The following is a 14,586-nucleotide window of genomic DNA, read 5'->3' on the forward strand; positions in this document are numbered from 1 at the left end:
CGTTCCTGTTATCTCGCAGCTCGCTTCGACTTCCCTCGCTCCCCCGCATGCCGCCTCGTGCCTCGTCCCCTCCCCCGCGTACCGTGCCAACCAACGAGTCGGAGCTCGGAGCCGCTTTCGCTTTGTGCGCGCCGGGGCGGCGGTACATCAAAGCCTTCTAGTTCCCGCTCCGGCCTTTGACGGTCGCGTCGCGGCCGCTCGCTCAGTCATCGCTCGGTTGTAGGCGATGCCGGCGCGCCGTACATGAACGGATCGCGCTCGCGCGCGCGCGCGCGCTCTCTCTCTGAGCGCACGATGAGCGCGAGCTCCCCGAGATCAGCCGCGAGTTCGCCGTTCGCTGTTCGCCCCACGTCCATCGGATGATTCGGATTCGCGATACGACGACGAGTCGATTTCCGTTTAACTCTCGCCAAACGCGGATGTACTTGAGTGATTACGAGGTAGCCGCGAATGCGTTTGGATCGTGCGATGCCGCCTCGTGGCGGCAAGTCCGCGCGTATCAGCAAAGTAGCCACCAAGGGGCGCCAAACGCGCGATCAGCAGCACGTCTCCCTGGGTCTTGTGGAAACCGAGGGAACGACTATGGCGATGGCGATGGCGATGGCGACTGCGACGACGGAGACGGAGACAGAGACGATCACAGCGACGGCGACAATGACGACGACGACAACGACGACGACGACGTTGATGACAACGACAACGTTGACGACGGTGACGTCAAGCGGAACGGCAGTCGCAACAGCAAGAATGGACAAGTCCGTGGTAACAACGGCCGCGGCGTGCAACGAGGGTCGATCGCAGTGGATTGGGCGCATGCGCCAGTCCCTGGAGAGCAGCTCCGAGCCAGCCCGTGAAAACGGTACCCCGGTGCATCGTTATCCGGAAAGGCAGCGACGACGCGAGAGACACATCGCGGGGAAGAAGCCTCGACCGGCGAGAAACACCGACAAGACCACCGCCGGCACCTCATGCTCCTCGACATCGTTGTCGTCGCCGCCGGCGCTCTCCTCGCCGTCTTCTTGCGCGTCCTCGCGTCGCTCGAGCTCTCCGCCGTCGAGCACCTCGTCACCAGCACGGTCCTTGACATCCTCCACCTCGTCGGTCACGAGCGATCCGTTAGCGATCAAGCCAGCGGTCAGAAGCAGGCGAAGAAGCACTCCCGATCGGAGCGACGACGGGATTGGGAAGCGGAGGCAGAACGCTGCGGGAACAAGACGGAACGACGGCGGGACGACTCATGGAGCGACGGAGACGACGACGTCGGTGTCGATTTCCTCCTCCTCTTCGATCACCGTGTCTTCCTCGTCGCCATTCCCCTCCCCAGTATCCACGTCCTCCACATCTTGCCGGACGGCGACAACGCCGCGCGGTCATGGTGGGGATCACGGCGTCGCGCACATATCGTCCTCTTCGTCCGCCCTCGAAAGGCTGAGAAGTGCTCTGGAAAACTACGACCGCAGTCGAATCTACCTCGCCCATGTTTGCTACCTCGATTGGCGGGATCTGCCGGGTAAACGGCGTGGTGGTGGTGGTGGTGGTGGCGGTGGCGGCGACGACGGCAGCGTCGGAAATCGCGACGCGACGCGTAGCGGCGAGCGGGTGTGGGTGGTGGGGGCGGCGGATCACGAGGGTCACCACCGGACACGATTGTTGGTGGCGGGCCGTCACTGGCGACCACGTTGTCTACGCAGGGTCAACATGCTGAGCCAACCGGTGGTGTACGCCGGTGGCGGCAGGGGTTCTTTAACCGCCGATCTCTTTCTATGGTGGTTTCATCGCGAATTCGCTGTCACGGCAATGGCGATGCATCCGGACGGCGCCGTGCTGGTAGCCGAGAGTGCCGATTACCTGCCACCGGAAGGTGACTGCGTCGCCGCGGACGGTCTTGTACGGTTATTCGTTGTACCCAAGGATTGCATGGAAACGCGATTGGTGGTTCGAGAATTGAGAGTGCGCCTGGCTACCGGTATATTATCGAGAGCCCGCTGTGGCGTTTACCGCGATAAATTCCCTTCGATCTTGGGCTTGCCCGATGAAGAGGGCGATCACCGATTGGACGCCTATCTAAAAAGATTCACGCTAAAGGAAGCGTTCGCGGACCTTCATCGCGCCTGGCTCAGTGTTCGATCGGAGACTTTCGCTCGAAGCTGGACGTTGCCACGCGATCGCGAGGATCATCCGCTCGCGGGATGCAACGGCGCCATGTTACCGCCCAGAATCCACGCGGTCGATCAGGAAGAGGATAGAATGTTGCTCATCGAGCTACAGAGCCTCGCCAGGGAGGTCGGACTCGAGATCACCGATGACGAACTCGGTAGTTGGATCCTTGACGAGGAGAGCGCGTTAACGCGTTTCGTTAGGAAGAGAGAACCGGATGAGGAGCACTGCCGGGTGAAGATCGAGATAGAGACAGATAAATGGTTGGATCGCAATGACGACGAGGATGAAGACGGGAAGAACGACGGTGTCGAAGAGGATGACGGCGAGGACGAGCCTACCGCCGGGGAAGCTGTCGGACTCCTCTCGAGAGTACTAACCTGGATGGAAAGAGAACCTCTCGATCCAGGACTTCTACTGGCGGTCAGATCGATGCGCGATACCGCCGCACTTATGGTAAGCACCGCGGCTGATAAGAGACGATCTGTCGAGAGCCTTTATATATCGATCGTTCGCGGGACGAAGAAGAGAAACGGAAGAAGGAGAATGGAAGAAGAGAGACGGCGAAGAGCCCAGGGAACCGTGCGCGATCTCGCGAGCTTACGAACAGATTGAACTAATTTCATCGACTGTCACTTGACAAAGAGCGACTAGAGGGTAAGGGAGGCTGAACAAGTGGTGGGGTGGGTTACGCTACTATCCTTGAGGAGGGCACTCGATTTCGACGATACGTCGCGTCGAGACGAATGCACGGAAAGGTTGAACGAACCCTCGTGCCTCGAGAAGTACATTCCTCCCTCCGCAATCCCGCACACGGTCTTTGCAAATTAACGCTCGAGCTGGTCCTCGATAAGCACTTCTCGATAAGCTCCCCTTTGGAGCGAATCGAATTGGATATCGTGTTTCTTTCAAGAGTCGTGAACTGTAAATCCTTGGCGTTATCCTTGCACTTTTTACACCGTTGACGTTACTGCCTGAACTCGTGCGATGTGCGATTCGTATTCGAATTAACGTAGCAGCTTACTATATCACGCATGTGCGTGTGTGATACAACGTGGTAACATAAGCAGCGGATAAAAAATGAAATTTTTATCGACATAACGATAAGGATTAACGATGCTCGCGAAAATAGCCACCTAGATATAGAATATAGATTATTATTACGTACATTATTATTTAATAATGTCTTATTAATAAATATTAACAATTCAAAGATTTCGGGAGTTTTATCTACGCTTTGTGCCGAATATAATATAAATATACATATATTCAGCAATGACATCTCTAAATATCTTCTCTTTGATGTTCAGCGAAATTACAGAATAACATTAATCGCTCTCGCACTAAAGTATTGATACAATTTGATATACCGAGATATTGTTAAATGAAACAATATATAATACCTAGTTTTTTTTTAATACATTAATTAAAAATTCTTATTTTGTAGGCAAGCAAGATGGGCCTGGCAGGGACGCATCCAGGTGGATTGCCCTTCTTCTGCCCGAACGGGGAACACTTGACGCAACCACCTCCCGCCCATATGGGTATACCCCCCTATGGCGCATTGGACGCGGGTAAAGCGGCCGCCGCGGCTGGTAAGTACTTTTTGTTATCAGCCACTTATTAGAACGTCCACATATCTCTAGAACTGTTTTGAGTCACGACAATTTTCACAGGTCAATTTCTCTCGTTTGACCTTACTGGTAATCTCTTTTGTTCGAATTAAATCGAAAGATTTTGCAAAAGTTGTTGTATCTTTTAATCTATTTGACAATCAAAATTTTTTGATGTATCGTAATTTTCGTGCCGTACGTAATTAAGGAATTGGAAATTGTTAAAAGATGCCTTTTCGCTGATAAGTTAATAAATTGCGTATATTTGATATATTTGGTTATTGGTGAAAATAAATTCGGCACTTTTGTCATATTTCGTCGTTACTGTCGTAAAGTGTGCAAAATATCACTTTTATGGAAGTAACATAGTGACATTGACAATCAAAAATCACAGATTTATATATTTTTAACCGATATATCAATACGTTTACGTATCATTACGTTTTGCAAAATATCTTGATCGCAAATATACAGTCGTTGATAATATAAAATCTCTCGATGCACGCGCTTTCAACATGAACTTTCAACTACTGACAATACGCCGCACAGTCTCGATATCCCCAATGCGTATCGGTTGAATCAACAATTCTTTCACGAAGTTAATCCGCTATTGTCCGGCCAAATATTGACGTTCCTCTCGAATTGTAATTGATGGAATACTTCTCGTCCCGCTCGCGTAATCGACACGCTCCGCCCCGTCGAGAGAGAGCTTTATATATAATTTTATTGTATCGAGCTGCGCAAATATTAACATGGCCGTTACAACCCGACCCAAGCGAGTCCAGCTTGTACCTGGCCTTTGCGCAAACCGTTTGTGACCGCGTTAACATACGTTAATCTTTGTTACAGCAATTCGGTAGACGAAACACTGAATTGCTATTAATGTATGAATAAATCTGCATGAATAAATGAACAAAACAATCCGTATTGGCAAACCACTGATATCAAGTCGTAACAATAAGTCTCTGAATATACAGATTGATGTTGCAGAGCACGTCCTTACTGTCCTTACTGTCAAGTATTCTATTCCCTCTCGGGAATTACGAGCGTATTTTCGATGCTCTCGAGTCAAGTCGAGTTAAAAAGTCTGCGCCAATACCCTAGCTTCTAATTGAAGGAATATTTCTTATCAAGTCAAGAGGCAAGATGATATTGGATTCAAATGGAGGCTATGAAGGGGGTGGCATAATCTTCGAAGATGTTCTGCGAGAGAGAGAGAGAGAGAGAAAGAGGGGGGGGAAAGCCGCAAACTGGCATAAAATATAAGAGTAGAGGAGGACTCATCATTAGGCTAACTAGTCAAGCATGCAGCCTTCCTCTGGGTCAAGGTAGTTTTGTACCCGCCTATTTAGTTTCGACAGTTTCTGTCCTCAATCTATCCTTGGAACGCTTCCCTCTTCTATCAACTTCGTATTATCGTGAAGGTTCTACTATTGATACACTATCAACGCTCTTAGATGCGACCTTGAGAAGTTTCGAAGTAGCGTCATCACTGGAACAGCTTAAACATCGCTCCTACTGATTTACCTTAGGATAGAGTTTTCATCGCTTTACATACTTTTATAATATATTTTGTGTGAAGAAACTTCAAGGGTTTTCTTATCATTTTATCTATAAACAAGTACGAATAAGATATTCTTTATCCCCTATACTCTGAAGTATGCAGATGTTGATAGCATTTATGCATGCGCGGCGGCTCGGGTTCTTTGTCTTGTAAACAAGGGAGCATTCCGTCTCTACTCTTCGCGAACTGAATCGAGACTCGACCTCACCCTGTCTCATGCCCTTTCCTTTGCTACTTCGGAACGACAATCTCCCCATTTTCAATACTTTTCCCGAACCTATCACATATTCGCCCATTCTCTCCCCCGCCACCAGACAGTCAAGTACCGCGGTTCTAACTTCTTTTTCTTCCCGTTTACTCTTTGCTCCGTGCCTCATCTCCTCATCTGCTCCGTACACTACCCCGTTCGTAATCTCCGTGTCCATTCTCTACTTTCTTGTTTCTCTTTCTATCCGCTTCTCTTTTTTCCCCTGAGGCTCCTCTTCTTCTTCCTCGTCCTTTCCTTTGTTTTCGATTTGTGCAATTCCATGATTTCCTCTCTTCCATGCATGGATATACGTATATTTCTAATTAGCTTCACTTTTCGATCTCCGTTGCATGTATTTAATTGAAAAGAATTCCATGATAAAGAACAATAAAAGAGAGCGAACGGAGAAAGAAAGTGAACTGGTAATGGAGATGAAAAGACAGGAGAGAGTGAGATGCAAAAAAAATGGGGATATGGATATGGCTATACCAATCCCGGCGTTCCGTTTCATCAAGACTTCGCCATTGATCCGCTTAACTTCTCTCTTTCTCTTTTATCTGTCATGTTTCCTGTTCCTTATTTTCTATTTCTTGTTTTCTTACTAATGTTCATGTCTTCTTTTTGCTGTTTTCGCATGTTTTCTATTTTGCACCCTCGGAATGTATACATGGGCTAATCACGGATCTTTCGGCAAACAATCGCAATAACACGTACACCCTTTTACATCGTCTGCACTTGTACAAGTTTGTTATTAAATCTTTATTGTCGATGCGCACCCTACTGTTTTGACTTTCATAATCTTTATTTTTCTAGGATTATACCTTTCTTATCTTCTGAGAACAATAATAGTAATTTTATATTTAGAATTTCAATAGATTATGTTTTACTTCTTTCTCAAAGAATTCTCAATACAAATCTTTTATTCTGTTGATTAAGTGCAAGAGAGAAATAGATGTAGTATTAATTTCATACGAAAACAAATAACTTTTTTATTCAAATTAGTTTGCAACAAAATATTTTTTGATAAAGCTCTTGATGCGCTATATCTAGAATTTTCAATAAAATGCTTGATCTCCAAAAAAACCATTCGTAAAAATTATTTTGCATATTTCTTATTCTTTATGGTATTACCAACGTCGTTAAATTTTTGTTTAACCGATTGAATTACCTTTTAAAAACTAAAAGGAAGAAGGGAATGAGAAATGTTAGTAAAATTTTGATATTTATTAGTAGATAAAATTTCTCAAAAAAGGAGAGAGAATTTCTGCTTTGTTTCTTTTCACACTACTTCACCGCTTCCGCTCTTATTTTCACTGCACCCATTCAGTTTCCGAGCTTGTACTACCGGTTTCCGGAAGCCGGACGGGTAGAATTCACGACAATAAGGTTTAATAGAGCGAAATAGACGAATTCGCTTGCGGGGTTGGGCGAAGCTACGAGAAGCAGTTGGAAAAAAGAACTCTCGAGCACCGGTCGAGTTAAAATCGACTTGGATGGAAGCAGGAAAAGAGTGAAGCGGACAAATGGGAGAAGAAGGAGAGAAAGAAAGAAAGCGAGAATATCGCGGTACACGGAACATCGGGAACCTGAGTTGTTCGAGAATAAAAGAGTAATTTTCCGGATGGTGAGATGCCGATAATGGGGTTGCAGACTGCCGAGTCAACTGGAAAGTGATTAAGCACACATGACGGAATCCACGGACTCGTCAGGATATTACGAGGCACCCCTTTCCGCTATGCTCCTATTTCTTCGTTCTCTCATTCACATCTTCTTGGTTCTTCGTTGTCTTCCCTCTCTGTTTCTCCTATGTTTTTCATTCCCTCCCCCTCTCTCTTATCTCCTTTTTTGTGAATGTGCTCCCAATTCCTAATACTCTCTTCATCATCTTATTAGACGAATATAGCTAGCCTTTCTATTTTATCGATTACACGTTTCGATCTAATCAGCTTTGAAACGGCCTCATCTTCAACCCCTTTTTATCGTTAACTGAGATTAAGTCGTGCTTGCTTGATTTTAATTTTGTCTGTTCCCATCCGCTTACCCGAAAGTTTGAATATGAGAGATTTAGTTTTTGATTTCGTTTTCTTATTCTACGTCTTATTATAGATATAATATTAAACTTAAAATCTTTTCATAAAAGAAGGTAGTTAAAATCAAGAAGTAAATAATAAACTTATTAATAATGTATTAAAATTTTAGAATGTTTATATATAGGTACACATAATGTGTAATTTGTTCCATGATTTATACCCAAAGCGACGTAGGCGAATATATCGTGTTGCACGTGGCTCACAAATTCGCGCGCAAGATAAAATATCGGATTATTACTTTTACGTGGGATTAAATTTCGTTTCGGCAGCCATTGTTTTCACGGGCTCGAGTGTGCTTCGTTATTCAAATGAGATTAAAAGCCCGGGGCCGAGTGGGAGCCGGTCTCGTTACAGTCGAGTGGCTAATCGTCGTTATGCGAAGATCGAAAGTAGCTCCATTGTACAAAAAAAATCCCAGCATACGCGAGTTTTATATACGTCGTCGAATTTTATCTTTTTCTGTCGGTATTACAAATAATGTCGCAAAATAAAAATAATATACTGATTTCTCAAAAGATGGATCAAATTTTCTCAATAAAAAAGAATACAAAAATAGAAAATAGGACATTGTTTGACTAATCTGGATTATTTAAAAAGAAATGTAAGTTTGACCTCTGCATTTCGCTGTTTAAGGACGCACTTACATGCGTAGAGCGACAAGTAGTCAAAAGTAGGATATAGCTCACGATCGTTTAAAGTCGCAATTGTTTTTACCAAGTGTAGACGCGCTTCGTTATCTAAACGCAAACGGTATTCCAGAGACGGAAGTCCGATCTCTTTACGGTCGATCGGTCGACAGTCATTATAGAGTTGGGGATTGAGAGTGGCCCTATCCGGGGAAAACCACGCGTTGACCGATTTCAGCACGCGCGAGGGGACGAGAGAGAAGAGATTGTCACGGGGAATATGCCTTCGGGACATGTTCGCCCGCAAAACGCAAAAAGGAACAGGATGGGAACAGGCTGGAGAGTCTATGCAATCCGTTCGCGTATACTATGTCGAATGACATATAAAGAGAAAAAGAGAATAGCATCGCGAGAGAGAGAGAGAGAGACTCGTATTGGCCTCGTCAAGCGGTTTCAGGCTTGCCGATATTCCGGGCGCTTCTCGTCGACCCTTATGAAGCCAATTACACTTCGCCTCGCCAAAGGCACCCCACTTATATCCGCGCCCAACATTTCCCGGGCTCTCTTGAAGCCGCGATCAGTTCCGCGGCACGTACTAGTTACATTAGATACCGATGTAAAAGCGATATACCTTGTCCGTTATTCAACCTACGATAGCCATATAAATGTATAATTTTACAATTTGCTATCCGAGTAATTTTAAACTCTTCTGCAGCTTCTTTTCGAACCTTTCTTTGGTTTGAGGGGATTATGCGTACTCTTATTAAAATTGCAAGTTTAACAGAAAAACAATTTAGTTAGTGCATTAAATTTGCAAATTATTATTTTATTGTTGTTTAGCAAAAATATATATAATTACTTAGCAATATCTCTGAATCTTTTGCATTTAAAAACAATCAAATAATTGTGTTTTTAGGGCTCAGCAAATTTCTAGTGTGGAATGTCCCTCGTACAATCTCATTATCAATGTAACGCAGACTAAGCAGACTTGATCGATCGCAATTATATAAAAATCGGATTGATATCGATACCGTTCATCCGTCTGTCCAGGATGAGTTACGCGGCGTTAAATTTCATTAACGACTGTTCTCTGGACGACGATCCCGATGGCGTGTGTATTTCACTTCGTGTCGGGTGCGCTAGTTACAGAGGGTGCGGCCGCGCACGCTGATCAATGTCCTCCGTTCTCTCGCCACGAAAGAGAGAAAACTCGACCTCCGTCGCTTTGAGTGTTTGTAGTGCAAACCTATGCGATATATTAAAAGCATAGTTTTCTTTTCTCTTTCAATCGCGCGTTTCTTTGATCTTGTCGTGATAATATTTATACACGGATATGTCAAATTATTCATCAGTGCATGCGTATTGCAATATCGAAAACTGCAACAGTTTTTAATATTTAACAATAACAATAATATTAATAACTCATAATACTTATAATAATAAAAAAGCTGCTATTCTCTGCAAATGGCACGCATATTATTCATATTTGATCTTATTTTTTATAATATTTATAATAAGAGATAGATGAAACTTTCATCTCATATATAGAAAATATAAGTAATAAGCTTTCCTTAATTAATGACCAGAAAAATGCATCCTGCAATGAAATTCACTTGTGTTTGCTGCGATGCACAAATACAGAAACCTCCGTGCACCCGCTCGTTACCGGTTCGGTCTTTCGCGATCTCACCGCGATTCAATTGTACGTCATCACTTAGTGACCGTAAAATTGGTCACGCTGCTGGCTAATAATAGATTAAACGCGTTATGACGCCGTTAATCGCGGGTACGAGATGTGCGGTAGATTTATTCTTCGCTCTAACATCGGCATCGGCACATTAATTTGCGGATGTTTCAGCCTCGGTTGTGTCAACGAAATACAAGCGTAAGAATGAAAATAAAAAGAGATGACGGATAAAATTTCCGAAGAGTACTAAACACAAGTATCTATTCTATATAACAGCAAATCTATATAACAGAAAAATCTGAATATATGGATAAAAGGATGTAGGGTTAAATCGAGGAAAAACCATTTTATCAGTTATATTCGACATTGAATGAAAGAATGATATTTCATTTTTATTGTTATAGGTCTCACGAGAGCACCAATGTACCCCTTTTCGACGGGCCAGTACGCATACCCCATGCTTAGTCCGGAAATGACGCAAGTCGCTTCCTGGTAAGTGAAAACATATTTATTAAAGGAGAAAATTTTACGTCAGACACTATTTCTTCATTCTCTCATATCTGTATAAAAACAATATATTATAGTTTCATAAAAGCTTCAATTTAATGTAATACAATTATATCCATGTTATTCTGCGATTGGTTGCATTACAATATAACGTAATATTATTTCAATTTTAATCAAACATATATTCAACTGAATGTGTATGATGAGAGCGATATTCAATTTCGCGATGTAAACGCGTACGCGACATCCATAGAACAAGAATCGTTTTATACTCCTGTGCGCGCGCGCGCGCGCGCGTGTGTGTGTGTACACACACGTTATATTATATTTTATATTAATTACGTGTTAAATAATCGATTTGCGTTTCACAGTAACGCAAATGAAAAGTAATGGAGAGCATCGGATTTCGATCGCGCGCCGAAGCGATTCTTGGTGATTTAAAATCGCTCGACACTCAACGCAGATCGCATATCGCGAATTGTGCACAAAGGCTGCTAAATATTCATAAAAGTATCAGCAAAAACGGGGAACGTTACATGACGAGCCTCCTCTCGATAAATTTTTCGCTTTAGAATAAATTCTCTTTTAATGTAAAGTGTGCGGATTTGCATGATAAACGTCGTCAGGGTTTCTCTGGTTCAAAATATGCTCACTGATCTTGTTAGTAAGGATTTTCACGACGCTTAAAGGTGAAGTTTTTTATTAGCAGCTTCTGATCTTTCTCGCAATGCCAATCGCGAAATTATCGAGGATCTTTAAAGTAAGACGCACAGATAATCGCGACGTATTCACATTCTGGTTCAGTTATCTGAACAAATCTGGACATTGGATAGGTGTGGGCTGCTTTGGTCAGTTGTCCTCTCAGTTCCAGTCTATTACATCTGATACGGAACCTTGCCTCATCCTCGTAGTCCTCATAGACGTCACCCTCTTTTCGCGAAGGAGACAGGTCCTTACGATCAGGTTTTCGCTCGAAGCCGCCGTTTCCCCTGCTCGTTATTTGCTTTACGCCTGAGTCGTCCCAAATTGCGATTTTCCACGGATGATTAGGCTCCTTCTTCTCAATTAGAAGGACCCACAACATCTTTGCTCGCTCGAGACGAACCTAGCACGCGGAAAAATGTTGTACGTCGACATCGCGTGCACAGAATTTAGCTCTCGCGGTTTTCAAGGGGTGGTGTCCGTCCTCGAAAAGGAAGGAGTGGAGCGCGACAGAAGGCCACTTGCAATAATGAGGAGGTCGGCGGCGTTTTTATTACGCGAAGTGCATGGAACTCTGGTCTCTACGTTCTTGGCAATGGAAATGCGAACAGCGTATTCGCGAGGAGACACAAACTAATTACTCTTACGAGAAGCAGTTTGCATTGTTAGTCATAATTAATTAACTGTCCTGCTGATCGATACTGTGCAATATTATTATTATTATAGCGTTTTTGCTCAACGAGTTGCTCGCGATATTTGAATTACAATCATGCAATTTTTATAGTCACCATCAATAATTGGTCAGTTGTTTGATTGAGAAAGTAACTTAAATTTAACGACAGTTACAAATAATTATTTTCATTTTATTGCTTTCTCCCTTTTTTAATTCCTGAAAGCTGAATTTTTTAAGATTTTGATTTTTTCCATTGGATACATAATACGACGAATCAGACTGATAAAATTTATTTTACCTACAGTTTTACAGGTACAGTAGAAATCCCTGTACATAATTTTGTCAAAAATTTCGTGCTATATGGAAAGAACAAAACGGTCGATGTTACAATGAAACGAGTGGATTAATAAATTTCCTAGAAAATTTTTCACTAGCGTCCAAATATCGAAGAAATATCTCATTGATTGGAAAAATGTTAAAGTTCTTGATACTGAAAGGAAAAATGATTCATAAAGAACAAAAGAATAGAGTGAATTCAAATAAAGACACCGAATTTCTCAACAGCGCATATTTTGATACTCTTGACGAACTGTCTAATATCTTATTTTAACATCAACATTGTGATCTACTGTATCAACAGTCCTTTGTTTTCTATCTTATTTACATTTAATATTTTATACTTATCGATCTTTAGCGACATATATCCCTAGTTCATTGTTTGACTACATGTTAGGAGGCTAACGACAATCAGTTAAGACACTCTTTTAAATTTAATTACTTAACCACGATCTTGTAAGTTAATTTTTTCAACTATTAATCTGTGAAAAAGAGGAAAAAACATTTTTTTCTACAAATATAACCTTTATTCCACATTCTTAGAACTATCTTAACATAAATTTCGACAATGGACATTTTTTTTACTTTGGACAACTTTTTTTCAACATTGACTTGAATTTTCACGTGACATACTTTTTCTAGACACATCTTATTCCCGTTTCGTAACGTAGACTAAGCAAGAAATATTATTAATTTATTTTAAATAATGACTTAATAACTCAACGTGTCGAATTCAATTTAATCGTGTAATAATTTATAATTCTAAACTAAGGACTATTAAGGTTCTCTCACCTTTGTTTTAGCCTCTTGTGTTTATCTGAATGTTTATTTTATTAATGTTTTCTTAGAGTTTATTATGTTTTTAATTTTCTTTTAATTTACAATGTGTCACCTATTATTATGTATAGTACGGTAAACTGTAAATAAATGAATATTTACAGGCACACACCGAGCATGTACCCCATCTCGCCAGCAAACGCCGGCTTCCGAAGTCCATATCCCACAAGTTTACCCATCACGAGTTCTAGTTTACCAAGGTCAGTACAAGTATATTTGGTACTATCAATAAAAATCATTTTTTCGCTTATTTTTTCTAATTCTTTCTAATTCACCAAGCTTCACCACTTGAAATGTAGTTTGTAATTAAACTGTATTTTGATTTTTCAGTGATCTCTACCGGTTTTCACCAACAGGCCTTATGCCTCCGCATCCTGGCCTGAGTCCGCACGCACACGCTCTAGCGTCGCACGCGTTGGTATCCTCGGCGCCGAAGGCGGATCACTCCACCCTAGATCACAATCACAGGTTTGTTATGACTCTCAACTTCGTATCGCTGGCGACATCTGAACAGTTAGTAGCAAAGCCGACATCGATTATTCCCGTCTAATACCCAATATCCCTTGTCCTTCCACTCAGTTCGATAAACTTTGCGAGATTTACCACGAACAAGTTTCTCGAACGTCGGCATCACTATCGGTCACGAAAGTCTCGAAACGTTTAGCAATGACTTGCGAGCGATCCACGATTACGTTAATGATCTAACAATCAATTATCAAGACGAGGACTGTTGTACATTTGATATACAAGGAAGAGAGAGAGAGAGAGACGCAGACGGAGACAGAGAGATGCGGCAAAAAAAGGTGCCATAATCTTTGAAACGATGCGGCATAAACTTTCAAAGGCAATTAATGAACTCACCGACTTGCCGCTTGGGATAGTTTTATCTGCCAGCACTTGCAGTACCATCATCGATTAATTACTCCGCCAAGGATGTAATTAATTTATAATACGTCGCGCGTCGTTTTTACTCACGCGTGAACAAAACGGCTGTACGACGGCTCGTCATCTACAAGTTAATAAAATGAGTGATACAAAAAATTTGTATGAAAAGAACATTTTAACCTTGGCCGATGTTAAATAATATTTTGAAAAAATGATATACATAGAAAATGGTTCAGATCTACTATAGACCACAATTTCTTCATTAAGAAAACAATGCTAAATATTAACATAACTAAATAATTAAGAATGTAATCTTGCATTTATAGGAACTATAAATATAATAGTTGCAAGACTACATTGCGATTATGGCAACTCAGTTAATCTAGAGTTTATTTATGAGAAAAAGTCTGTTGATGAACGAATCAGTGGATAACTTTATTATTAATTCGACATTATCCATCATCGAGTGGCATTCTGCGAGGATATTGTTGACCATCTAGACATTATTTACCGGATGACGTTCTGTAGAATTCCGCGAGAATCTTCCTAACCGCCCTACGATTGTGTGCCGATTCAACCGTACCCCATGGGTTGCGTAAGCGCCACGTGCTTGGTTTGAGTTTTCGCTTGACAATCGATAAAAATACTCGAATAGCGCTGAC

General features: G+C 42.5%; 1 protein-coding gene across 1 annotated transcript in view; it reads left to right on the forward strand.

Annotated features, from left to right (window-relative positions):
- Positions 1–210: 210 nt before the first annotated feature.
- The window catches only part of LOC112463909, a 32,733-nt gene continuing 18,357 nt past the window's right edge, over positions 211–14,586 (forward strand). The window contains 7 exon segments of the mRNA XM_025030598.1: positions 211–1,510; positions 1,630–1,730; positions 1,732–2,613; positions 3,605–3,752; positions 10,389–10,476; positions 13,144–13,239; positions 13,370–13,507. Coding sequence (XP_024886366.1) covers positions 451–1,510; positions 1,630–1,730; positions 1,732–2,613; positions 3,605–3,752; positions 10,389–10,476; positions 13,144–13,239; positions 13,370–13,507 — 2,513 coding nt within the window. The 5' untranslated portion in view covers positions 211–450.

Source organism: Temnothorax curvispinosus, unplaced genomic scaffold (assembly GCF_003070985.1).
Source record: "Temnothorax curvispinosus isolate PA1 unplaced genomic scaffold, ASM307098v1 QBEX01013735.1, whole genome shotgun sequence".
NCBI classification, from domain to species: domain Eukaryota; kingdom Metazoa; phylum Arthropoda; class Insecta; order Hymenoptera; family Formicidae; genus Temnothorax; species Temnothorax curvispinosus.